General features: G+C 42.3%; 1 protein-coding gene across 6 annotated transcripts; it reads right to left on the minus strand.

The window, feature by feature from the left end:
* Window positions 1-4,494: 4,494 nt before the first annotated feature.
* USP33 (ubiquitin specific peptidase 33) lies at window positions 4,495-27,247 on the minus strand. 6 transcript variants are annotated; one of them, XM_027908217.1, is made up of 24 exons: window positions 27,155-27,247; window positions 23,650-23,782; window positions 22,680-22,733; window positions 20,585-20,647; window positions 20,281-20,433; window positions 18,782-18,881; window positions 16,910-16,979; window positions 16,700-16,813; window positions 16,492-16,570; window positions 15,148-15,565; window positions 14,621-14,761; window positions 13,440-13,552; window positions 12,632-12,804; window positions 12,426-12,529; window positions 11,819-11,852; window positions 11,342-11,387; window positions 10,498-10,678; window positions 9,652-9,778; window positions 8,833-9,002; window positions 7,993-8,074; window positions 7,092-7,200; window positions 6,067-6,169; window positions 5,429-5,497; window positions 4,495-4,982 (listed from the first exon to the last, which is right to left on the minus strand). In XM_027908217.1, the coding sequence occupies exons 2-24, from the start codon at window positions 23,728-23,730 to the stop codon at window positions 4,825-4,827; spliced, it is 2,742 nt and encodes a 913-aa protein (XP_027764018.1). In that variant the 5' UTR covers window positions 23,731-23,782; window positions 27,155-27,247; the 3' UTR covers window positions 4,495-4,824. The 6 variants fall into 6 exon arrangements, with proteins under 6 accessions (XP_027764018.1, XP_027764017.1, XP_027764021.1 ...); XM_027908216.1 differs by lacking the exon at window positions 27,155-27,247 and adding an exon at window positions 26,428-26,602; XM_027908220.1 differs by lacking the exon at window positions 27,155-27,247 and having other exon boundaries at window positions 12,426-12,496; window positions 23,650-23,846.
* Between the last annotated feature and the right edge of the window lie 292 nt (window positions 27,248-27,539).

The raw sequence follows: 27,539 nt of genomic DNA on the forward strand, positions 1-27,539 counted from the left end.
ATAAATAGCTGGCAGATTCCTGCCTAGCCTTTAGGCACGTTTATTCCCACCAGAAGGGCTGTTTAAAGACAAGCCCAGCTTGGGATTAGGGCCCTTTCAATCAAATTTCCAACCAACTGCCATCATCCAGGGGTTTAGGAAGGGGAGATCCCTGTTCAGGGCTCAGACCCAGAGTGGAGGGCAGGCGCTGTTCAGGTTTAGGTTAAAAGTGTGACCAGGAAATTCCCATGTCCTGGAGAAGGTTTGCAGAGCAGAAGCTCAGGAAGTGCCTCCATTATCTGTATCTATTCCAACACCTCCAGGAAGAGCCCAGGCAGCCCAGGCTCTGCGCTGGAGTGTGCAAAGTCAAGGTCACCCAGCAAGTTCACATTACTACTGACCTACTTCAGGAGACAGATCATCTCCACTACACTGCCTGGGTGGAAAGCAAATTAATTACCCTCCAAACAAACAAGGTGGGAGAGAGTGCACTTCCCTCACTGGAAATTATTCACCCAAAGAAGAGTTCACAGCTATAAAAAACAGAGGTGGAGGGTTAGAACAGCCTTTCCCGGGCCAAGGTCAGCAATAAAGGTCTTATTTCTTGCTTCTAAAGTGTAAACTGGCTGAAAGATGGAATTGAAAATACTGAGTGAATGAACAGTTGCCAGCTGATTAGCATTTTAGGGTGAGTGAGTGTATTCCCTTTGATACAACAGAAAATCTCAGAGCAATCTTCTGGTCCTAAAGAGCAAGTGTGAGCCTTGGTGGAAACAAAAGTGCATTGACAGGATGAGCAAGGGCTGCAGCTCTGCCCATTGGGGTTTGGCACTGACAGACACCCAGGGGAAGTTGGGGGGGGAAAAGCAACGAATCCCCATGGAAACCAGGACATCTTGGTTCAGCATCTGCATCAGCAAACACACTGGACAGAACTAAATGAGCCAGCCAGGAAAATATTCATTTCTGGGCAGAGCTATGCAGGGACAGTGCAAATGAAAAGCTCTTGGCAGTGTCCTGTGAGACACGAGAACAAAAATTGCAGTTTTCCATTTCTGACAGTTGACAGTTGAAGTTCTTTCTTACTCTCTGGAATCAAATGCTTCCTCTCCTCTGCCCCCTTTATCCTTCTCAACAAAGTACTTTCAGATTTACTTCCTCACCAGGGAAGCTATTCCAAGAATGTACCTTTAACTAAAGCTTTTAATATATTTTATATATATATTTTTTTTTATATTCTAACCTGCTAAGATTTGGAAGGCTAATACAAACTGAGTTTGTTTGCAACCAGCTCCATTTCTGTGCAACATCCCTGGAAGTGATCTGTCTGTCTTCTTTTGCTTCCTGCTCTGAATTGTCAGCTCTGGATGGCCAAAGGACAGAGGGAAGCCAGGAAAGCCATCTGTTTGGAAGAATCAGAAAGCCTACTTGTTTTCCTCATTTCCTGGGCAGAAGGAAGAGCTGAAAGGTTTTCAGTGAGAAAACTGCTTAGGCTGCACTAAGCCAGATGTATTTAGGGAATTCAAACCAGAATTCTCTTAGTTCAGTAGGAAGTATGAAGAAAGCACTTGCCCCTTTAATCAAATAATCTCTAAGTTTTCCTGTAAATTTCAGGAAAATTAAAGAAAAAAAAAATCTCAGGTTTGCTTTTCCAAATCAATTTGAATTATGAATAACAGGATAATCTAGCAATTAAAAAAAATTCAAATATCAGCACTATGATTATAAATCAATACCTATAATACTAATTTGCAAGAAATATTGACTTTAGTCCTTTTAGGACTAAATATATCCTTTTAGGGCATATTGTGCTGGGAAAAGCCAATCACTATGTAGGTTTTGAAGCTGAGAAGGAGGATTCTTCAATAATGCATTAGCATAGAACATCAAATTACACCAGACCTCCCAAGGAAAAATTCAGGCCTATTGAACTTCTGCTCCACAAATGCAAACTTGATCCAAATAATGCATTATAGAGCCAAAACACCTGACAGCACCAATTCAGAAAGCTCTAAATGGATATTTGCTGATGGCAGTGAGTGTTGCACTCTGCTGGAAGCTCAGGAAGGGTCCATTATCATCCCATTCCATCCCAGTAGCTCCCATCTTCTGACACATCTGCTCGGGGAGCTCGGCCAGGAGTCGATTCCTCCTGGCACAGCCCTGTCGATGGCACAGGGAGCATCTCCCACAGCAAACATGATGCCAGCAGGGAGAAGAAACACATCAAATATGTAAAAAACCCTAAATAAATCAGCTACCAGGCAGGTTGGTTTTATTTGTTTCACTAAGCAGACAGACTACTTAGCTCTCACCTATGAAACACATTACAAAACTGTCTTATTTCACTGTTGAGTAACTCAGTAGTTGTTCTGCTCTTCCTTTTCCCTCCATTTACACAGTATCTGAAGCACTCTCCCTGATGCTGGGTGTCCAGATGAACAATCAGCTGTTACTTGCAAAAAAAAAAAAAAAACAAAGGAAAAAAGAAAAATCAGAAATGGAGAGAAATCAAGGTTGGAGCTGCTAAGTCCCTGACACCCCCCATGCAGCTTCCCCAGGAGAGAGGAATGGAGTTCCAGCCTGACCTGCAGGCTTTTAGCAGCTCACACCCGGATTTCCACACCTCCAGCAAGGACTCTGCTGCATTTTTTCCCTTCTTTTAATGACAGTTTCCCTGGCACCCAAACACATTGCTGCGTTTCCTCAGCTGGGAACAAGTGAACAAAGAAACCCAAACAGTCTGGTGAAAGGTTTATGGGAAACAATCATCTCCCTTTTTGCAGGGTGCTGGAGGCACTGCCCAAACTCTGCTGGCATCAGGTGTCTTGTTACAGGATGATGTTTGACTGGGGGTTCCCAGACACTGCCAGAATATTTCCAAACAGGCTTCCCAAAGCCAGAACAAGTCACCACTGCTCGAGCTGAAGCTGAGGCAAAATCCCTGCTCACCTCAGGAAAACTGCTCACCCTTATCCAGCAATTCTCACCCTGCATCTCCAGCCAGCCTTTCACTGAGAGAACAGCTCCTTTTTAACACCCAGCCTTGTTGCTTCTCCCTAAAATAACCTCTCCTCAACCTGTATTTAGCATCAATTGGCACTCAGAGGGGAAGAGTGCAGATGAGACCTCACCACAAGCACAGCACCAAGTAGAGCAGAATAATCACCTCCTGTGCCTCACATCTGATGCTTTTGTTACTGCTGCCCAGCACAGGTTTGGTTTTGGTGTCCCTGTGTTTGAACTCTTGGTGTGATCTGCTTTAATGCTCCCTGGCACAGAACTGCTCCATTCCCCAGCACTCAATCCCCTTCTCTCGTGCAGATTTTACAGGGCCAGTCTGTTCCACCATCCAGACCAGCACTGAAAGCACTCAATAACTTCACAAACTCCATCACCACACAGTGCTTTAACCAAGAAAACATCTCCCACCTTTCCAGTTAAGAACAGCCACGGAGGAAAAATTCTTCTGTTAGCGAGCTGTAGTAATTAAGAGAACCTCAAATCAAAGAAAAATTCAGTTAAAACAGCACAAACCCTGGTTTAGTTATGGCAGAAAGGACAATGAAAACAGAAATGGGAAGTTAGAAGAGCTTTCCCCAGGCCAAGATCAGAGCGTTCCCACTGACTGGTGCCAAGTCTTACTTGCAGCACTGTGTTTTCAGCTGTGTCCTTGTCAGGTGGGCTGAGGAAGAAACCAAGAGTTCCTTCCAGACAGAGCTGCCACCCCTTCCTACCAGCGCTTGTATGGGTGTGAGAGCAGCCCCCCACAGCACTTCAGAGGGTTTATATTCACAAAACAAATGAAAAACATTTAGAAAAGCTCCCCCCACCTATTCCACAGGTCAGTTGTTTTTATTGATCCAGTCTGGAATAATGCTGCTTATTTGGTAACAGTATCAGGCAAAACCACGAGCAAGTGCCATTCTGCATTCCAGTAGAATTCATTCCATGAAGCTTTGCAATATATACATTTCATCCAGCCTCTGACATTAAAGGTCATCATGCCAAGGGAAATTTGCCACAACACAATCAAACCCTCCAGAGTGAAACGCTTAGGGATGTAATTCACGAGACCAGACGACTTCATTTCCTGCAATTTATATCACTCACGTCCATCATAATTTTACATTTCACACTTCATGCTCTCAAAGGTTACCCTAGAGAAGACTAAATCTTTTTTTGCCACATTGAAGACACTAGCCAGGTTTGGAGAGTTACAGAGGACTATAATAAGATGGAAAAGGTAATAAGTTATGACATTTGCTGCCTAAAACATTCTTCAGCCTACACTAATGTTTGATCCACCCAAACACAGCGAGTATTTGTTATATCCTACCCATTTCACATACTTACAGTGCAAAAGAAGTGACAATTCTTTTTTTTTTCCTGAGCGTTTAGGAAATGAAAATCCTTTTTATCACTGATTCCAGTGCATTTCAGATCCACTCCTCCCACAGCTGGCTTTGTCCAGACTGTACCAATCAGGACAGGCAGAAGTTTGTGGCTATCAGAAGGGTTACTGAACATCTCTAAAATCTGTCCCTGTTTTTCATGTCTAAGGATGGAACAGGATTATTTATAAATTCAAAAATTACATCTTTTTTTTTTTTTAATCCATTGACCAAACATTCCAAAGTGTACAAACCACGTGGCTTTCAAAACACGAGACACAGCTGCTATTTCACCAGATTGCACTGCAGATTTCAACTTACTAATCTGCAGTGAATGGAATGCCCAGGGAGCTGTGCCTCCAGCATAAGGGAATCAAACTTTTAGGAATGCATTTGGGGCATTTTGTAAGGAAAAGCTGGATTCCTTACAAGTTCATCTTTCTGTCAGGAGCTACAGACCATGAGTTTCTAATTCAATCTTCTCCTCTGTCTGCAGTATATCAGGTTCAGCTGGAGGAACAGGGGGTCTGAGGATAATCTCTGGACCTCCACCATAGATTGACTGGAGAAAATTCCATGTTTCTTCAGATATTTGTCCAGAATCTGCACCTGAAAAATGTTTTAAAAAATAATAAAATAATTATTCTGAATAGTAATTAAATAAGCCCATAAGAGATACAAAAAGATAAAAAACAATACGGATTCCAATTTAAAACTGTAAACTGCATTTGTGCTTTATCTTGCCCCAACTGCCAAACCCAATTGTCTGTTTTGTGTTAATTTTATACCTCTTGCTTCTTACAACCACCTGCTCTAAATTACACATACCTGCATAAAGCACAAGTCCTGTAACAAACATCTTTTCTAATGTCTGTCAATGAAGCTGACAACCGGTAGCTCTTGGTACTCAGGAACAACAATTATTATTATTAGGACAAGCACAGCACAGATTCACTAGAACTGCCATTTTACAGCAGCAATAAAAGCACCAGATTTCCAAATTCCAGCAAATACACCCAAATTCCCAAAGCTGCAGCAATGCTGGACACACCCACCTTGTTTCAGCACGGCGTTGCCACATTTGGTCACTGCAATCTTGGCATTATCAATGGGACCTGGAGGATCTGGGGTGACAGAAAAACAAACAGGAAAACTGGGAGAGCTGAAAACAAACCAGCAGCTTGGAGGTTCTGTTTGTAAATGGGAGGAGAAGCAGCTCCTTTGGTCACTGCTTGTCCTTGTGCTGCTCAACAGCATGGTCTGAGTGGGGAAAATCAGGTTTTTAATCAGCAGCACGTTTTCCCGAGGCATTTCTGATTGCAGGAAATCTTCAAGCAATGTAAACCCCAGATTAATCCTAACTCTTACCCCTAGCAAAGCTGTCCTAAGGCAGACTGGGACAAGACTGGAGAACATTTTTGCAGTGTTTCCATTTCCATTTTAAAGGCACCTGAAGTTACATCATCCCCCCAGTGTAACTGAGCTACCTCTCCTGCACAAGCTGCAGCTTTATCTGCCACTTTGCACAGCAAAATCCATCCCCCCTTGCACTTGGATACAATTTTCTGCTGCAGCAAACAGGCAACTTTCTTTCCACAACTGCCCCATTATCCCATTGCTGGGAATGATTTATCTGCAACCTGTCAAACCACCCCAAACCATCCCCTGTGTTCTGAACTGGAGCACAACTCACCACTGTCTTTGCCCTTCACAAATGCTTCCCACTCTCTGAACCAGTGCATGCTGATGCAGTAAAATGTGGATGGAGATTCCTCTTCTTGGAATGCTCTGTTCAGCTAAAAGGAAAAAAAAAATAAAGCAGTTTTCGTGTGTTTTTTTTTTTTTTCTTTAAACCACTGAATTCTTTTCAGGGCTGTAATTATTAACATTATGCTGCTAGAGAACATTTTAAAACAAAACAGGGTTTTCCAAGAGTCTCTCCATCATTTTCTGGAAGGTTCTTTGTGTCACCCCTGCCATTTGGAGCAGGTGGCAGAGCAGGTCCAAGCCAGGCATGCTGATCTAAAGCACTGGGACCTGTCCTGACTTACAGATCTTTTCACAGTCTTATTCAGAAACAAACAAGAAGTCATTTAAACCTTTAAACCCACGATCTTCTCAGCTCTGCAGTAACACAGGCACACCTCCCCCTCTGAAGTCACGAACCTAAAGCATCGACACAACTTGTGAAGGTTTCAGATGGAGCAAGTTTTGCAACCATCCCCTAAAGCAATCTTTAGATTTTACCACTCAGATTCCAGCACATAATCATCCAACCCATGGAAAACACAGCAGCTCCTCGATATTAATTTTACAGATCCATATTTACTTCACACTGAACTACTTACATTTATGTGCCTAATGCCTTTTTTTTTTTTTTAAATTAGAACCAAAGGTTCTGATTACATTTTTGTTGGCGCAGAATTATTGTCCTTAAGCTTTTGCACAGCACAGACCACTGGCAGTGTGTAAAGAACAAACTGCTCTATAAAAAACACCATAAAAAAGCCATTTGGGAAACACATTAAAAGCACATTTCCATGTAAATTATCTGGGAGATCACAAGGACATTAGTGCTGCCACCAGGAATGAAGTGACTGTGCACAGGTACACAGACATTGGATGAAGTCCATTTGTTTGGGACTCTCCTGTGCAATCCTGGGAATGCCCTGGGGCCAGTCAGGAAACAGCAGAATGGAGAAATGTTTACTTTTTTACCCGAATAAACATCTCCAATTCATTTTTCCTCCTTTTCTCAATTCTTTCAGCCTCTATTTGGCAGGTGTGACAAACATACAGATGGTTCACAGCTGGGCCTCCTCCATATCTGCAGTGGAAGTTAAAAAAAAAAAAGGGCATTAACCTTGTGAAAAACACCATGTCGAGTAATAACAATTCACAGCTCTTTTCTAAATTCATATTTTCTTTCCTGACACATCACTCTCAGGATCTGGAGGACCCCTGTGATAGTTTGGATAATCTCTGTGACTTTTCTATCACATGATTCAAGTTTGGCCTCTTGTTAAAGGTATTTACAGACAAGGCAGATCAATGGGAAGTTCAAAAACGTTTTCCTTCAGATTAAACTTTTGCACACAGAAAATGGACAGGGGAAGAAAAATTCACTACGCACAGGAAAAGTGGAAATAAGCTGCAAACAGCCCTGCTTTTATTTCTCATTTCTGTCCACTGAAACCTTAAAACATCAATACAAAATGAGTTATTCTGGAGCAGAGCTGGCAGGCTGGGAATTCCAGGCCAACAGGAAAGCCAAGCTGTGTCCAGCCAAAAAGAGAACAGGAAGCTGAGACACAGAGAGCTCTTTCAAAGCATTTGCTGCCCTACTTTGGTTATTTTGGACATACCATACATGTTTAGTGGTTTAATATTGAAATACCCCAATAACACCCCACTTTATAGAGCCTTTTAGCACTGCTTTGCACAAGAAAATTAAATTAATTGGCTTTTTTCGAGCCTTTCCCTCAGCTTTGTGCCTGGAGTAATTTTTCTTTCCTCAGACACTGATTCTGAGGTCTGATGTTGCTGCTTGGCACGTTATTTGCTCTCAAACTGCAGCACTGGGTTTTTTTTTTTTAATCAGTGATGGTTCCAAACTTACCTGCTATACAGATTATCCCATATATTTTGAGGTAGCATCACAACCAGGTCCTCTATGAAGGTGGCTTTGTGTGGGGGAACACCTGCAGCAGGAGAAAAAACAAACAAGAAAATCAAGCAATCAAAATAAATAAAATAGAAGCTGTCAGTGAATTCAGAGAAATCACATGAAACAAGTTCTATCACAGTATAACCTATTACTGTATTTACAGAGACCACTCTAAATTTTAGCCTTTCATGAAGCTGAAAAGTTTATAAAGAAAAGCAGGAGCAAACTCCATGAATGGCAAAAATTAAAGAGCTAGAATCCAATTTAGATACTGATTTCAAAAAGCTGAAGCTATCCAGTTAAAAGGTTAGTGATTAAACACTTCGTTTGTGCATGTGGACACATTACCAAAATATCTACTCCAAATTCCCTTCTTTGCTGTGGACCTTTTGGAATTACTTCAACCATGAGTTCCTGAAAGCAGGGAAATGTTCAGGAAGGCAGAAAAAGAGGGGCTGGCAGAGCTGGCAGTGTTGAATGGGAATACACTTGTTTTTTAGCAGGTGAGCCAAGCTGATCCTCTCTGAGAATGAAGGGAGTTTAAAACCAAAACCAAACGTGCAGAGGAGAGGAAAAAATTCGGGTAACTTCACACAGTATCATTTCCCATTAGTCAGCTACTAAAATAAGACAAATAGTTCACTTAGAAGTTATAATTTACCTAAGAATTTACAATATGAACTTAGCAGAGTCAAATTCCTTTAAACAAAAGAAGTGCACACCCCCCCCACCCCCAGTTCATGGCCAGGAGCTGAAAAATTGTTTTGAAATGATTCCCAGGGACAATCTCACCTCCATGCACACACAGAAAGTCATGGTTTGAAATTGGTCCTGGCTCTGCAAAGGTCTTGAATTTGTTCAGCCACTGCCTGGAGATGTAGAACTGCAGCAGGCTGGGTTCCATCATGCTCAGCAGGCTCGAGATCCTCCTCCTCTCCCTCTGAGCCTCCTCGCTGCTCTTCCTGTCCCCAACACACAGAGCAGCAGGGCAATTTACAGCACAGCACAACAAGATTGAACAGCAGGAGAAAACAAAGGCTGGCAACCCAACTAAAATTCATTAATTGTTTAAATTCAGATCAAAATTATTTAACAAAACCCTTAAAAGTTGGAATATTAAATCCCTTACACTGAAGATGATTAACAACATCTCACTTTTCCATGCTTATAAATTCCCTGACATTCAATTCCAAGGCAGTAAAACCTCTGCTGTTCCACACCCCAACCTGAAAAAGCCTTTGCACAATTCCAGCTCTAACAATTAAAAACCTTTTGTGTGTAAAACCTCCCCTTGAGCAGAATCCCCTCCCTCTAAATGAGAACGAGGTAACTGCTGGCAAGTTCTAACTCCTGCTTCAACTCCATTTACCTCACTGTGCTTTATCTGGGCAGGTTTCATTTTCATTTTAACTTCCCTATGTTTTAGCACTGATAAATATTAAGGACATAACTGAAGGATTGAGTTTCTCTCCAGCACAGGCTTTTCTGGTTGGTCAAATTGTTCCATAACAATTCTTGGGGGGCAGTTAAAAAAAAAAAGCTGCCCCCAATGCTTAAAAATGTAGTTCCATATCTGACTTAAAAGATACGATCATCTTTTGAATTTCTTACCTGTAGAAGAGAACATAGGCTTCTGCATTCTGCACTGTGGATTCTGACACCTCTGTGACGCTCTGGTCATCAAACTCGTACCACAGATTGTTCAGGTTGTTGCGACAGTAAGCTATGTAATGTCCACCTGCAGGGGCACAAGAAAGAGCTGGGTAAAAAGAGAGCATTTTACTCTGCACTAAATGAAAAGGAGGGAAGTCCTAAAAAAACAACCACAAAAAAAATCAAGTTTTAAGCGGGAGAAACACAGAATCGTTAGCAGATAAAACTGGAATATCTTCTTTGTAACTCAACATCAGCTTTTTTTCCTGTCTTTCTGTCACTGGGGAGTTGAACACCACTGCTTTCAGCATGTCCAGCTGCCAGTAGGTAAATGATGAAGTATGGGCTAAACTGATGATGTGAAGCACCATCAGCAAGCACTAAATGGAAGTTAAAAAGGCATCCAGAAAAAAAAAGAAAAAAAACTTCATTCAAACTATGGATACCTCAAGTTTGAGAAATATGAGGGGGTAACTTCTACAATAATCTACGAACTTACTGGCTTAAAAGGTCTCTTTCTCCTGTTTTCCAAATCTTACAAATATTAAAAGCATCTGGGCAGATGTGACCTTGACACGTAGCAATAACATGTTTATTCAGCTCCTTACATCACTACCCACCAAGAGCAGTTCCTGCCTGGTTTTGGGGGGATAAATGGCAATGATAATCCACCTTTTTAAAAAATTCCTGGCTCCCCTGGGATGGTTTGTAAGCCCTTCCCAAAAAAGTAAGTAAGTAAGGCAGATTATCCATTCACCGTGCAGTCAATGGAACCCCCTCCCAAAGAAGGGAGCTGGTACTCACTGCTGGCAGTGCCGTGGTGGCAGATGACAGACAGCAGGTCGTAGGTGACAATCTGAGCTGGGCTGTCCTTGGCCAGGAAGGGCTGGAGGTCCAGCCCCTCCAGGGGGAAGGACACGTGGGTGCCGATCTTGGTGGAGAACATCAGCTCGTGGCGGAACCTCTTGAGATGGATGCACAGGATCTGGGGGGGAGGAGGGACAGGCTCAGTCAGGAACAGGAACTGCACAGGCTGTTTGGTGTAAATAACTGAACTGTTTATCAGCCCAGGAATCCTTCTCCCTGTGACCTGAAGCAACTATTCCCAAGCTGTGTGTTCCACTGATTATTTTTTTGTAAATAATTGTGGCTTCCAACACTGAGGCAGCAGTGAACAACACACCTGTCCTCTTCCTCAGTGCACAATCCTGGCACGAGGGACATTGATCCTTCCTGATTATTGCAGCCACCAACTCATACTTCGAAGCACAAGACTGGATTACTTTTAAAACATAAAGTTCCCAGTGTCACTTCTAGAAAAAGATCTCCAGCCTGCCTGTGGTGTTTAACTCTATGCCCTGCAGTGTAAATAGTAGTATATATAATAATATAAATACAAATGTTGTTACTGTTTGAAAGCTGACAGTAACAGCACGGGAAAATCCCATTCCTGTAACTCCACTTGGCATTTACAAGAGTCATTTTCTTACAGGGTGAAGAATCAAATATCGCTCGAACGTTCTTAAACAAATGCCAATATGAAGACAGGCTTTCATCAGCATTATAAGCACAATTTACTCCACACAGCTCATCAGCCTTAGCACGCTCCTAATCATGCAGAAAAAGCGCTTGAAAGTAGTAACTGTACCTCAGGAAATTTTTGCACTTTGCAGAATTTCACTCCATTTCTTAACCTAAGCAAAGAGAACAGAACACAACAAAAACAACCAGCGCTTAGCTCTGAAAACTTTTTATTTCATTGTGCCAGATCAGGAAAAGTCTGGGCTGGACATGATATAATAAACCCAAAATATTTCTGGAATCTAGACTATGGATTAGCCAAGATGATACAAATAATGATGCTTTAGGAGACAAGACAATCTGTAACTGCTGGAAAATTGAAAGCAGCAAACACAGATCATCAAGGCCCAAGTAGCAAACACTTTCTCTTGGCACAAAGGAAAGAACTTTGGTTTCCATGAGAGCTGATTATTCAGCAAAAGAGGAAAAAAAAAACCACACTAAACAGGGCAATATCAAAAGATGAGCAGAAATAAATGCCTCTTGACTAACAGGGACATTAAAAGACCTCCAAGTTTTAAAACAAAGGTAAAAGCCAACCTACTTTTTACACCTTCCACAGCTGTACATGTTATCACCTGCAAATGTCAGGGAGAAGAAATTCAGCCATTATGCTCCAAATCCAAACAGTTACATCCTTCAAGTGCATACATTTAAACATTCCAAAGGGATTTATCTTTGGGTTGCGTTCAATATTTAACAGCTGTAAGAGAGTTGACACAGCAGCTACAGAGAAAGCTTCTTAGGTTTTATATTTTCCACTATAAAAGCAGCATAATCTAAAGGGATGATGCTAAGTCGTTTAAAAGGGAAATAATTCATTAGGTCCATATTAAGCTTATGAAAATGACTATTAATATCGTGGGCTTTGACATTTTTATGAACCTCCAGTTTATAGAATTTCACTAAACCAAATTCAGATGTACTTGACATTTCTAAAGCAGCTTTCAGGGGCATTTCTTATCTCAAATATTCAAGTGAGTGAGCAGCTTACCTTTTGGAAAGGAATGATCCCAAAAGAACAACAGCCTAACAGGTGGCCTCTGCTTAATTGAATCAAGCTAAGAAGATATTAATCATCTTATTGGGATAGGAGGATAAAAAAAAAAAACAAACCCAGAAGAAAGGTGTTGATGGAATGAACCTCTTACCCTTGAGCTCATCTCTGGCGAAAAAGGCAGCAAGACAATCTTGTAAGGTTACAACTGGACCCCAAAACCAGCTAGGAACACATGAGACAACAAACCTGAAACATCATTGACAGAGAAGAAAGAAAACCAACAAATGTTCTGCCAGAAGAGCAGAAACTAGAATGTCAAAATAGGCAGCTGAACCAAACAAGGTAAATATTGTTTACCTTTTGAAATATTCCATAAAAAAGGCTATCCAGCCCTGGGGGGCATAGGCTTCTCCACATGACCCTGTCTTGACCAGAGATGTCTGATGGCTTGCAGAGTGGAGTTTAGCAAGATCTTCCTTCCCTGGAATAGGCAAGGACAGATCCTGAAAGGTCTCCAGAGTTACAGAGAGCTAAAAAAAGGAAACAGATGAAACACGGTGGAGTTAACACAAGAGAAACTGCAATTAAATTCAATTCTCTGAAGTTCACCGGTAGCTCCTAAGTCATTGTACAACTGAAAATTCCACAGGCTAGCAAATGAATGATAAATAAGGAGAAAAAAACCCAACAACTATTTTCCCTATGTTGCCCCACATCTTGCTGTAGAGGACAACTTCAGACAGCAACTAATGACTCCTATCACCTGTAAAAGTGTCTTTAACTGGGATTTTATGAGAGATATGAATTATGTTAACCCCAATCTACCTGACAAGACTGTTCCAGCAGTATGATCAGACTTCTGTCTTATCTTTTGTTTGCAACAACAGGTACCTGAGAACTCAGGACAGCAGCAGATATTGAGGAGATTGGGAAACTGAGACTATTATTAAAAACTAATCCTACCTAAGTGAAGTTGGAGAGCAAGGCTCTTTCTCCACCCTTGCTAATCCTCACAATGTTATCTGCAGCTCTGAGTAAACACCCAGCTCAGCGAACACCAGCTGTGCTAAGCACCAAGTGCTGGTGGCAGCTACTCCAGCAATCTGAGTAAACAAACACAAAACCACCTCAAAAGAACACAAAGGCACTTCCTCTCCTCACTCACCCGGTCACAAGTCAAGCACTGCACCGAGCTGATGATGGTGCCATCAAATATGTCAGAGATGACACTCCTGTACCTCTTGCGCCTCTTCCTCTTGGGGGAGGACACGGCTGGAACTGCGAAAGGACAGAAATGAAATGCTGCAGTCAATCAAAACACAGCAGATCTGATTCCCTTCAACTTTGCATCGCTGCAAGTCACACATATTTAGGGTTAAACGATGAGCCAAGCCCTGATTGCTATTTACTAAATATTTCGTAGAAATCTCCCCACCAGACTGCTGCCAGTGCCAGTCAGTACACGTGGGTTCCTCATGCAGTTTATGGGGGACAAATATCAGCAAATTTTGCCTCTGTCAAGAGAACTCCAACTGCCAGTTTTGATACCCACAGCCACGAGACTCATCCTGGCAGCAATCCCCCGAGGGGGAAAGTCAAAAATGCTGCCTGACACTTCATCTGATCCCAACTCCCCAGCAGGTTTTAGCCACGTTGGGCTGCAGAGCTCACACACAAGGTTCCTGTATCCCAACACCAATCACAGGGGGCTGGGGCACAATAAATGCAGCTCTGGAGTGCAGCCTAACTCCAGGTTATTAAAATAAAACAGGGTTTTCAACCTCTCCTGCTTCAGTTTATCTGAAACTCTCCTGTAGTGGTGAAGCCCAAAGTGGAGACAGGAGCACAGGTGGAGTGTCAGAACTGCTGAACAACTGAACAGCAAACCAGAGGGATGTCACTGATTGAAGTCCATTAAACCACTGTCACTCAACACCCAATTAAAGCATTCAAAGGACGACATGAAGATGATCAGAACTTCCCCTGGACAGCTTGCTGAATCACAGAGGATCACAATATTAAAGTTGCATGAGGTTTTGGCTCTGGGGGTGCTACCTTCTTACACGTTTCTCCTCTCTTCAAACCCATTGAGAAAATTGTCTAAAAGTGTTATTCCACCCTCCCAAAACAGAGGTTAAGTGTTATTCATGCTTCAGGAGAACCAGAATATTACAGAACTACAGCAGGGATGTTTTATGTCCAGCTTACATAACGCTCTCTTCTCTCTCCCCACGAGAAATAGGCCATAAAAACCCCCTCCAAGAACAGCACTGCATTGTTACACAAGACATGAAAACTGCAACACCGAGGAAATCATTGCAGGGGGAGGAAATAAAGGGCCTGTACCTTTTTTGTGGACTGGGGCCAGCGAAGAGCAGGATGAGAAGGATTTGGGAGGGCTGTTTGATAAGCGTGGGTTCATCCCCTCTGCTGCTGAGGGGGTTGGGGCTGCAGACACGTCACTCATGTGGACATCATTGATGTATTCTGCAATTAATACTGCCATTATTGCATAAAGTCTAGGGGAAAAATGACTGCAGAATGAACAGGCACAATGATCGTGGAACCCAACTGACCACAGTGCCGGGTCACTGGACATTCAGGCACCATTTCAGTGCCTTTGAACTCGAGAACAAAACCAGAAAATCCCACCCTCCTGGACTATCTGAAACCTCACCCAGTACAAACTGATGGCTTTTCAAGGGAATTAAAATCGAATTCAGGACACCTGAACTGGAAAAAATAAACGAATAGGTACATTGTTTACAATCAAATCACCCACCCCGCTTGACCTACACCTCTAATATCTTCTCTAACTCACTTCCACTTCCACAGATATCCTGGCTAACAATGGGACTCCACTAATGCATTACCTGAGAACCTGCTGTGTATCTGCACTTTGACAGTTTGATTATTCAGGAATTCAGTGGCGTCTGCAGCGGTGTTTGTGTCTTTTTCCAAGTCTTCCAGGGAGTTTGCTCTTTTCAGCTTGTTGCTTGGTCCTTTCTCTTTCTGCCAGTCTTTGGATGTGACCGAGTTGTTGTCGTCCTCCTGGATCAACATGGTTGTTTCTGCAGGATCCTCCAGCACAGGTTTGAAAATTGCCTCGCTGTCTGCTTTCTCACAGTTGCCACAGGATTCACAGGGCTGGAAGCTGAGCTCTGACTGGCTCTTGTCCTCCTCCATGCTCTCCTCAGCGCTCAGAGGTTGGGAATCTTCCACTTCCACCACCGGCTCTTTGAGCTCCTCGTGCAGCAGATCCATCAGACAACGCAGGAATTCTTGGGCATCCTAGGATTTGGAACAAGGTTTACGTTCCCAGGCCATTTGGACTCGGAACATGTTAAAGTAATTATCAGGAAAAGATACAGATAATGAAAATGAATTACATATATATAAAAATAAACTACAGCTGGCTGTTAAAGAATAATGACCACACCCACTTCCTACAGCCATTTGTCAACAAGATTTTAATTCTTCTTCCAAAGCCTCAACAAGAGTCCCCAACTGCCCTGGGCAACAGAGAACCTCTAACAAAGCATGTGAGAAAAACCAGCCTTTTCTGGGCAACCACTGCTGCTTCTGCTGTCTCCTGGGCTCCTTTTTGGATTTTGGGGGTTCATCATTCTGATTTCAGCATTCCCATCCATCATAGTAATTATTAAGCAAAAAAATGTTCTTTTTCTTCGAAATTACAACTTTCAGGCTTGAGTTTGAGGTCTGGGTAATAAAAAACCCCTACTTTGCTGGCAATCCTTTTACAAAAAAATATATATATAATAATATATATAATTCCTTTTTTCTCCCTGAAGATTGGACAATGACTTGACAGCCCCATGCAGCATTTGATCATTAAAATATGTGTTCTAATCCTCCACTCCACAAATATGAAGCACACCAACTGAATCAGCAAAATTCCCTTTAATAAACACAGACCCCTGGAAGGTACTGCTAAGCTTTTCTAATTACATATTATTTAATTTAAAAAAAAAAAAAAGCATCATTGGTAGAGAAATACATCAAAATAATCTGTTATTTCTGAATACCTTTATCTTGTTTAACCTGACTTAACTGCTGATTGTTCCATTTCAGATAATCTGCATTTGAAGCACATCAACTCAAATTTACAGGGCATTTGCTTTAAACAAATATGGTCTCCAATTTTAGATTTCTGCCTCAGCTTTTCAGTGGATTTAAAAGACATCAGACAGTTTTACCTGCTGGGAGTAGCCTCGAAACATTGGATTTACAGTTTTAATTCCTTGAAATAAACCGGTAGGAACAACAGATCCAGGCCTAAAAAAAAAAAAAAAAAAAAAAAAGATTTAAATACATAACCATTAAAAAGCAAGCATTTAAGTGGAATTTTCTATCTTTTTTTGGAGGTCTATTTGTTATTATTTCATCACCAAAATGATGCAATACCTGCTTTTGTGCCAGAGTTCTGTCATCAGCTTGAGGTAACTCTTACAAATTGCTGGTTTCTTATCTGTTCTGGCCAAGCCCCCACAGTCCAGAAAAAAGTGTGTCAAAGGTGGGCTGAATGAAAAGAAAAACACAGAAGATTTTTTTTTTTTTTTAGGTGGTTAAAATACAAGAGGAAATCCCCATTTCCCACAGGATCATTTTCCCTACCAGTTGGAAAGAGCCTGTAAAGCTGCATTCATGTAACAAGTGTTCCCGATGTTTTTTAACCCTGTTAGACCTGAAAAACAGAATGAACGTGCTCAGCAATCCAAAACATGTTAAGGAAAATAACTTCCTGGAAAATAACTTCCTAGAAAATACCTGCTCATCAGAATACTCCTGGAACACTTGGGGTGCCCCTTATAATGCAGAATTGTAAGTAAATAAACACAGGACTCCTAAAGAGTGCTAATCTAAGTAGGAACAGTAACTAAGTGGGTTGATTTTGGTTGACAGGTAGATTGTATTTCATCTTACTAACTTTTGGTGGTTAATGACACCTGCAGATTTTCATTTAAATATTTTTCTCAGTATTTAAGTTTCACCTCACGATTTTTCTGTTCAGTTAAACTTCTGCTGTGCTGTCGATGCAATCACCTCACCCTCAGCTTGTCAAAGCCTTTATCCTTCGGTCCCAAGTTCCTGCTAACAGTCAGATGATGCTAAGATTAACATATATATTCTTTCTGTGATCATTATTGTGCTATTCATGGCTACTAAAAGGTCACACCAATGAAATAATTAATTAATTGTATGAGGAGACAGTAACATTTTCGAGCAAAAAAATCAGCAGGAGTGGAAACACTCAGCAATAAACTCTGATGGCTCTGTGCAGTTCCTGAAGTACAGGAACAACCCCAGTTGTTTTATCAGAGTGGGGCAGAAAAATCAAACTTACTAAGAAAACCTTTCTAAAACACAGAACCTAAAAACTGTGGTTTAAAATATCCTTCTACCTGTCTAAATGGAAATACAGTCCTGCTTCCTGTACCTGAACCTGCATTCTGCCCTTCCAATTCCTGCTACAGAGAGAACAATCATTCTGACTAAAACTGCAAAACAAGAACAGCCATAGGATTTTAACTTCTTGAAAATTCCTTTTTTCATTTTTTTTTTTTAACAGCAGCAGATGTATCAGGAAGGTATTTTCACTGTGTTTTCCCAGCCTGTAACATTGCAAGGGAAGCTTTCAAATAGACCCCTTTGCTTCACCGAAAGCATTTCAGAAGAAATTTGAAGAACAGAGTTAAAACAAAATCAAAAGCTAAAGAAGTTTCGTCCTTTCGGTTTGATAAATGTCTTAATGTAGACACATCAATGCAAATTGGGACCTTCAGTGCAATTGTATATCCTTGGTTATTATTCCTACAAGGTTACATCCCCCAAAATATCACCAGGACGAGATGCAGAGCTCTGCAAATCCAGCCATGGGCTGGAGAAACCAGCCAGGCATCAAACACATGGCTGCATGATGGAAGGGCAGATGGTGAATTAGGGGGTGATGACACATCCAGGATGACTGTGCCAGACAACAGAAGGGACAGGGCAGGCTGTCTGAGCAGGGCCAGCAGGGAGGGGAGGGGAGGTTGATGGCAGGGGGAGAGCTGGAAGATGACAATTCACACAGGGCTCCATCACCAGCACTGCTCACTTGGGAAGACAAGCACCCTAACCCTTAAAATCCCCCCCTTCCCTCCTTCTTCCCTCAGGATATGGGTTGGAACATCCCTGTCCCAGCTCCTCGTGCACCCCCAGTCCACTCACTGGGGGGGCTGAGTGAGGAGCAAGCCCTGCTCGTCAACAACGGACACATCTCTGTATCATCGACACTGCGTCCTGCACAAATCCAAAACACAGCAGCCACCAACAAATTTAACTCCACCACAAAATTAACTCCGGCCCAGCCAGAACCAGCCAAACCAAACCCATGAATAAATTAGAATAAGTTATTTTGTCATCACTGATGGGAAACGAACTGAGCGATCACTAAGGATTTGAGACTTCTAAGAAACAATAATTACTGCATTTTGCTTTGATTACCTCTAGTCTTCAATTCATCTTCTTCCACTTCTATATCCAAGTCATCAAACACAGCTGCCAGTGGAATCTTCAGTGTGGGATTACTAGGTATTTTAAAATCCTTGCAGGGAGAAAAAGAAAAAAAATTATTTTTGCTTGTATTTATCACTTTTCCTCTTGATTAAGCTCCTGTATAATTTTACCGACAAATGCAGAACTTATGTGAATTCATTTTGAAATCTCACTGCACATGAGGGGACAGCACCAGGACTCCACAGGTACCCTGAGAAAGTTTACTAAGAGAGCCCCCAGGTTTTTGTTTTCAGTTCTACTTATTTTTCTGTATATATATATATATATTATAAATATATTATATATATATATATAACCTTCCTTGGAAGATTAAAGCAGGTAAATAGAACACAAGTTCAGAAGCCTGAACTCAGCTTCATTCCAAGTGACCAGAATTTCCAGACAATAGAAATTTAAAAAAATTCCAGTGGCACTATTCCAGTTGAGCTGCTGGAATTTTATGAGAAAATGATCAGATTATGTTCATATTAAATGATAAACTTTGAAGTGAAAATGTTAAAGGGTTTTCCTCTTTACATGCATTGAAAAGCTGCCCATCTTTCTGTCCGACCTGGGCATCCTGGTCCCTTTTCAAACAAACCACATTTAGAAAGACTGCCCTTCTCCTTGTGACCATTGTAACCAATTTACCTGTCATTGGTATGTGACACATTAAATATGCAATAAAGAAATACCACTTTTTTTTTCACATACTTGCCTAACTTTCTCCAAGACAACACTTACCTAGAAAATCTATGATCAGAGTGAACAGTCCTGAGGCCACTGAAGACAAACCTAACCACAAGAAAATAACCAAAACCCAACCAACCCCCCAAATCTAAACAAACCTGATGGAAACTGCAGGTCACAAAACCCAAACTGTGTATTTTAAAATTCTCTGTATCACATCTGCTTTGCTCATTTCCCCCCCAACCTGTCTGCAATCCCACCTAATACTGTGTTTGATTAACTAACATGAACTCCCCAGATCCTGCCCGCGTTTTTCCTTGGCAATCCCAACTGCCCCAGAGCACTGACACATCCTCTCCACCTCTAGTCTGCTCTGTGTTTTCCCACGTGAACCCAACACAATAATTTTAACATTCTGCACCAATATTTCACCCACTTTTGGAACATTTTCAAGAGCTGGCAGAACAGGGGAGCACAGGTGAACTACTGCAGTTTTGTAACCTTAACTTAACCCTGTGCCTTTCTGTGCCTTACAGCTGATTGTAGACCACAAATTAGACAGGAAGATGAAAAAGCATTGTCAGGAAGCAAGCAGTACCCAGAGGCAGGACACAGAAGCTGGGCAATATCTTTTTAAAAAATCCTATTAATTCCTCTGCATTTTCATAAAAATGTCATGAGAATGGAGGAAAAGCCAGTCTCTCTCTTGGGAGAAAACACAATATTTACTGCAAAGCCACAGCTGGGTTAAACAGTACCTGCACACTATTTTCTTGAGCTTGGTGGGACAATCTTGCACCAGGCAGTGGAGAGTGAGATCCCAGCTTCCTATCCAGGAACACTTCCTTACTGCAGGCATAGCACCAGACCCGCAGGGTGGTGAGGTTGACAGTCAGACAGTGTTTTGTCTCCTAGAACAGACCACAAACCAAAACTGTGACTTGGAAACTCAGAATAATTAAATGCAAGCTACAACTGACTGTTAAAATTCTAGATACGTGATTTCAGTGAAGTCAGAGTTCTCTGATTTTACTTCCCTGTGTTACTGGTAAATGCACCTACCTGGGAGTGGGTGGTGCTGTGATCCACGTGGGATTCTCCACAGCCAACGTAGGTGCACCTGTTCTGTTGAGCAAGAGAAGGACAAGGACACAGAATTAAAATTAAAAAGGGGTGGCAAAGAGGCTTGCAGAACAGGAACATACTGCCAGTCCCTTTAAAATTCACTCAAACGTCAAAGCTGCAGTCCTGCATTAACCAAGAGACATGCACAGTAAGCATTACAGAAAGCACAGTATCACCTAAAGCAAAAAAAAAGAATGCTGCAAGATTTAACTCAGCTTCTCGCACTGATGGGCAGTGTTAGACAAATAATGTGTTTGGAACGTATTTTGTGGCCATTTTTATATATTTATTCATTTTACTGTCAACGTGTACTTTTTACAAGTCACCATTCGGTAAAGATGGTTACAGAAAATGCAAAGTTAATGCAAGATCTAAATAGTAAAACACTGAATGGCAACAGCCTCAAACATGGCACATTTATCCAAAAATCCCTGTATGCCCCCACCTGCAGTGCCTGTTTATCCCCATTTCTCAGAGTATTGCTTCACCACAAGTTAGTTTCTTCACCTTTAAATGCGAGTTTCCAGCACCACAGAGCTCAGGAACTGCATTCTAATTACAACATGCAGGATAACTGCTGATGTTAACCACGCTCACTGCACAGCACGTTTGGCTGAGTCGAGCCTGGAATCTCGCAGCTGCCAATCCAACCTCCAAGCAGCTTTCACGAGTTCCTCGTGTGCACGAGTCAAGACAACCCCCCAGGAGGGCAGGGCAGGTTATATCTGTGCCAGTCCCCAAGCAGGTTAATTTACACAGAGCGGCTGACCGGGGTGGATTTACTGCGGTAAACACTCCCAGGGGTTCGTTAAGTCACAGACAGTTGACATGCTGGCATCTCACCAGGATTGTCTAGTGCAAAAGGTGGAGACAGGGTGCCAATTCGTCCCAGGGGAGCAGTGTGACAGCAGTAAGTGTCCTGCTGCAATACAAGCCTGTCCTACAGAAACGTTGGCAGGAAATGGGAGTTTTTTTTCAATGACGGTCTCAGAGCTCGACATCAGAAATGACAAATGTGGTTTATGTTTGACAGCATTTCCCCACCTGCCGGGCTGATGCACCCCTTGCACACCTCCTCCTGCTCCCAGGAGGGGTTTTATAGGGAATTAAACTCCAAGCCACCTAACAAAAGATATTAACTCTGTTTCTTTCTGCCTTCATCTTCAACATGGACAGAAGGAGCAAAATAATCTGACGTCTTTACCATAATCCTCTTCAAAGGACACTAAGGAAGTGGATTTTTAACAAAATATTCATATATACACCTAAAGGTTGGCATCTCAGCCTGGAGTCCTTCCTGACAGCACTAAAGTTGCCAAGAAATGAAGTCAAGGCTCCAGGACAAAATTTCCATCTCTGGAAAGAGCTGTAAGTCCCAAGAACTCAAGACATTTCAAAATCTAAATTAACCATGTGCTTACCAGTTGGTATCACACATCAATCAGTAGCAATATTTTCAGAGTTCTTTCTTTGGTTTTTGGGTTTCTTTTGGGTTTTTTTTTTTAAATCCAGTGAAAATGACATTTTTTGGTAGAAGAGCAAGGCAAAAGGACAGTTAAGACAGAACTGTATCCAGGGTAAAGACTGCACAAAATTTGTGCAAAGTATGCAGAACGTTTATACAACCTTCTACAAGTTTGAAAATAATTTATCTTTGTTCTGCTTAAGAATAAAAAAGTCAGAGTAGGTATTATTCTGTAAAAAGTCAGCATTTACTGCTAAATGTTATTACTGCAGATGCTAAGAGAGGCTTATGAAAGTAACTTAATTAACTCAGGAATATTATTTTTTAAATCTACACACCCAGGGCAAAAATTTAAGAAACCTCCAAAACTTAGAAGCAAAATATCATAACTCAAGAATTACTTATTTAAAAAAATCTCATTTTAAGCACATTATTCTTAAATTACAAGAAGTACCCGACAGAGGGTAAATAACTTTAAAAACAAAAGAACTGCAGAAGGAGTTTTGCTTTTAAATAATAACTTAAATAAACCGATTTCATTATAGATGTTTCTTAAAACCAACCCACCTCTAAGCATGCCCAAAGGTTGGGTCCTCTGACTTTACAGTCCTGGCAAGTGCCCTGTTGAAGTTAAACACAAAAGCAAAGTATTATTTCATTTCCCTACACCAGCAAACCACACCATCAAGACAAAACTATAAAAGAGTTTTCATCTTAAAGCAAAAAAGCTGTTCTTATAAATAAGGCATAAACATATATTGCGTGACATTATAATAATAATAATAATAATAATAATAATAATAATAATCCTCAAATTTTCCCTTTCCTATAAATGTAACATAACAAGAGATGACAGTGATAGAACGCCAGGGAAGATCTGCACATTTCTAGTTGTTGCAGACACTACCTGCAAAGGTTTACACAAAAAAGATGCAACGTTAGAAAAGTGCTGTCCTCCTCAGCAGCAAATTCACTGCTGTTTGTCAGATAAACAAATTTAGCACCATGGACAGAAAAGGTTTGACTTTTCATCACCTCCCAGCTCCTAAAACGGGGTTCCAAGACCTGTTTTTGTTCCATTTATTAACACTTGCTTGAACCCAGGAGTTCAGGTAGGGGCAGTTTCTCAGACCCTGTCTCCTCTATCAAAACCAGAACTGTTATCCAAGGAAATTCCAGCAGAAATTCCTTTGTCGCAGTTTCTACTCAAAGTCAATCAGTTGTACAATGTTCCATTAACGTCCCAACCAACCAAGTGCTGCAGTGGCAGTGAAAATCCAGGCCAGCTTGGTGCTGTGCTAACTCTGGGAAATGATGTCCCACTAAAACATCACTTGCTCTGGAAAATGGTTTTTCAGCTTCCTCAGGTCTGTTATTCTTCCCACATTTTGGTGAAACCTGACTGTTCCAGCAGGGAAGATTTTTACTTATTTTTAACATTTAAATGCATCTTACAACTAAACCCACACTAAAATATGTCCCTGAAGTAACTGAACCAGTTAACAGCACAGGAAGAGAGGAGATGGCCACAACTCACGTGGGATTTCTGGATCAGCTCCTCTTTTGTTATCTCCCCAACCGACTCCAAGTGCGGGCAGTCACTGCCAGCTGATGACATGGTTGTGTTTCCTGAGATCCCAGGGCTGGAATCTTCAGCACCAGGGAATCACCTGCCAGCAGGAGCAAGAATGAGTAAAAACCAACTCCTCACACCAGGGAGCAATATTGGATATCTAATATATAACTTTTAAAAGAATGTGCCTGTTTGGAGTAAATTAGATGATTCTATTAACCCAAACTAAACCCTGCTGACTTGTAGGGCATAAAGTAACAAGATCCTGAAAGGAGCAGAGCTGATTGGGATTAATTATTTAACTTCCTGGACTCTGCCATGGCACCCCAATGACATAAAAATTGCACTTTTCAGGCCAAGTGTGCTGAAGCTGTGAGGGCTCAACTGCAGGAGCACAGGGCTGGCTTATCACAGGATAAAGGAAACTTTAGCTTGGTTTTATTTATTTACAAAGGCATCCTGGATTCAGACATATTATATATCAAAAGCAAACTGACACTTGTCACTCACACTGAGCACTCAGTGTGTCAGTCCTAGAGATACTGTTTTACAAATATTATTAAAGCATTATATATTATTTGCATAGGAAAAAAATAGGTATATACCTTCATATATACACTTAAACGTATTTTCTTTACATATAAACAATTACTTAAACATAAGTATTACAATATTATTATATATTTAACGTGTGTATAATCTCATGTGTGAGTGTGTATCTTCATTGGGAAGGAGCTCTGCCCATGCCACTTTCTGCTCCTTGGCTGAACCTCTCCTCTTTTAACAACCATCAGAAAGACCAAACCACCTTCCAGCTCATGTCCTTGTGGATGTGGCCCCTATTCCTGCCCGTACGGAGAGCATCCCTCGTGGAAGTCCAGTGAATGACACAGATTCTTCACCTGGCATTATCTGCACAAAGCTGAATGGCCTTTCTTTCACCTTTTGCTGACAAAATTCTTGCACAGCTCCTTCCATCTCACAGCACTGATAACTCACTGCACTGCCATCACACTGGTAGCTAAACACACCCAACTGCAGAACCACAGTTGGTGTAATTTCATGTGCAAGTCTAAAACTGTAAAATTCATTTCAAACCCGTGACTCATCCTTCACCTCGGTCCTGGCAGTCCCAGGGTAGCCCCTCCCTCGATCCCTGCCCTTCCTCCATCTCACCACTTCCTACTCCATCTGAAGGGATTGCTTATCTTCCTCTCTGCTGCAGCTCATTAGCGCATCAACTTCTCCACCAGCTTCTGCACTGCCTTGACCTCAACTCAGAAGTCGTTTCTCTGCATTTTCAGTAACTAAAAACCAAATCAAACCCTGCTTTGGAAGTTCCTGCTGCACTGGATTTTATCCCCCTGTTCCAAAGCTGGAGTTTATCTCCATGGCTCCAGTGATATCCTGAGCCTTCTCTTCTCCAGGGAACAGCCCCAGCTCTCCCATCCTGTTTCCACTCCAACCATTCACAACCATGTCCATGCAGTAAGCATCTCATCAAACGCTCCCCACGTGTCCAGGACAGAACTCTGCAGTCTTGAAGTCCAGTCTTGGTTTTTTGGTGTCCCTGTTAAGTCTTTTCGTTGACCAAAAAAAATTCCCCCCCCCCTCCGAGCCATCAGAGAAACGAGAACCATCGTTCAAAGCATCATGACCAGCAACCTTATTTATCATCCAGCAGAATTCCACGGCATCACAGACTTCTGTGATGCACAGACACCCACAGAAAAACCCCATCAAACACCAGGGGAACTCAACTGATCTGGAAAATTATCTTAGCTTCATGCAGGGAGCCCAGTGTCTCCTAAAGGAACAAAACAGATTTGGAATTCCTTCAAAAAGTCTCGAATTAATGTTTTCACCTGCCCAGTTACAGCAGTGAACACTTCAGCAGATGTCACAGTAAATAAATATATCAATATATCAATACTCCACTGCTGCCCTAAACATGGAGCCATTTTATCAGATCATTTGACAGAGTTCAGCAAGGGAATGATGAGAGAAGATTTTAACAACAAAAGGATTATTCTGAAGACATCAATTGCATGAAGGAGCAGTTGTGTCTTCATTAGAGGCTTTTATTATTTTGCCTGTCCAGCTCTGAATAACAGCACATCAAACAGTAAGCTTTAAGTTCAGGCTCCTTCATTGCACTCAGTTATTTTACTAATGATGCACTGGAACAGTTTCATTTAACACATTTTTTTTTAATGGCAGCAAAGCCAGAGTGACACACGGTGCAATTTTGTACCGAACAGTTAATTACTTAGAACACTAAAGGACTCTGGAACTCTAGTAATTATTTACCACACTGATATTCTTCACACTTCAGGAAAAAACTCACCAGCATTCACTCCAAACTATATAAGCCCATTGAAGCTACAGCCCCAGACATATTCAGCTTTGTAAGACATATAATTTTCTAGTAGTTTTCTAATAGTTTTCTAAAGAACTGTGTTCTTTATAAACTTTAGAGAAATCATCACAGCAATATACATAAATAATACTGTTACCAAACTTGAATCTAGTCTTCTTAGCGTGTGAAATTAAGGTTAATCTTCCCAATTTCTTGTCTTAAATTCCTTTATATTCTGTTGATCAATAGGTAGGGTTTGAATTTCATCTCCCATCCCTCCCTATTTCTACCTTTTTTTAACCTGTCAACTCTAAACAAGAGTTTAAAAAAAAAAAAAATCATAAAAATGACAAGGCCAATCCCAACTCTGATTGAGAACTTACTTTATCTGTTCAGCACAAAACCTGGTACTTTTCCCAGTAAATAACAAAAGCATCTTCAGCAAGCTGGTGAGAGATTACCTGATCCTCCTCCTCCTCATGCACCAAGAGGTACCCACTCAAGCAAGACACAATTTCTTTAAGTCACTTCCATTAGCTGTTTTTCCTTTTTATCCCTGCCATGAAGTACTGTCGCCAAAGAGAAAGGCCATTTAAAAAAAAAAAAAAAAAAAAAGGCTTGAATCGAGGGGGATGTCCCTTCCACAGAGCCAGACATTTTTTATTTTATATTGCCTTTCCGGGGCACACCGGCCCTTCCTTCATTTCCTTCTTCCACCGCTCCAAACCCCAACAGAGAAACCCATGAGCTGACCTCTATATTGCTAAGAGGATTTTCCCGACCTGGGCTCAGCCCTGAGCTCTGCAGACGAAACCCACGGTGATTTTCCACTGGGTGATACCCCCGCACTCTTCTCCCCCCGCCACTACCCCTCATAAACGCGCCCACCCGTGCGAACGGATAACGCGGGGTGGGGGGGGAGAGCGGAGCAATTTAGGGGTAAATCGCTGTTTTCAGGGATCGCCGGTACCCCCGGCACCGCGGCAGCCCCCGCCGGGACCCGCGGGCTGCGGGGCCGCCTCACGGCCGGTCCTGCCCCGCACATCCCCCCCCCGCCCCACCAAGGCCCGGCCACCGCCCGCCGCCCCAGCGCGGCCCTTCCCCTCTTACCGCAGCTCCGCCGGGAGGACGCGCCGTGCCCGCAGCGCAGCCGGGCCCTGAGGGCTCAGCCCTGCCTGCGGGGCCGCGCCGGTGCGGGGGCGGTGCGGGGGCGGTGCGGCACCGTGGCGGGGCAGGGCAGGGCAATGCAGGACGGGGCAGGGCAATGCAGGCAGGCCAGGATAGGGCAATGCAGGCAATGCAATGCAGTGCAGGCAGAGCAGGGCAGGGCAGGGCACTCCCGGGCCGCCCCGCACACACACACCCGCACACAGAGGCGGGCGCGGCTGTCGCGGCGCGGGAGGGCGGGGTGGGGAGGTCGCGCCCCAATCAAAGATGGCGCCGCCGAGCGCCTCGGCCGGCCCTGCGTGAGCGCTGCCCCGCACAAAGATGGCGG

The sequence above is a fragment of the Empidonax traillii genome, unplaced genomic scaffold (assembly GCF_003031625.1).
Source record: "Empidonax traillii isolate 1590-97213 ecotype Southwest subspecies unplaced genomic scaffold, ASM303162v1 scaffold1658:size157713, whole genome shotgun sequence".
Classification (NCBI taxonomy): Eukaryota; Metazoa; Chordata; class Aves; order Passeriformes; family Tyrannidae; genus Empidonax; species Empidonax traillii.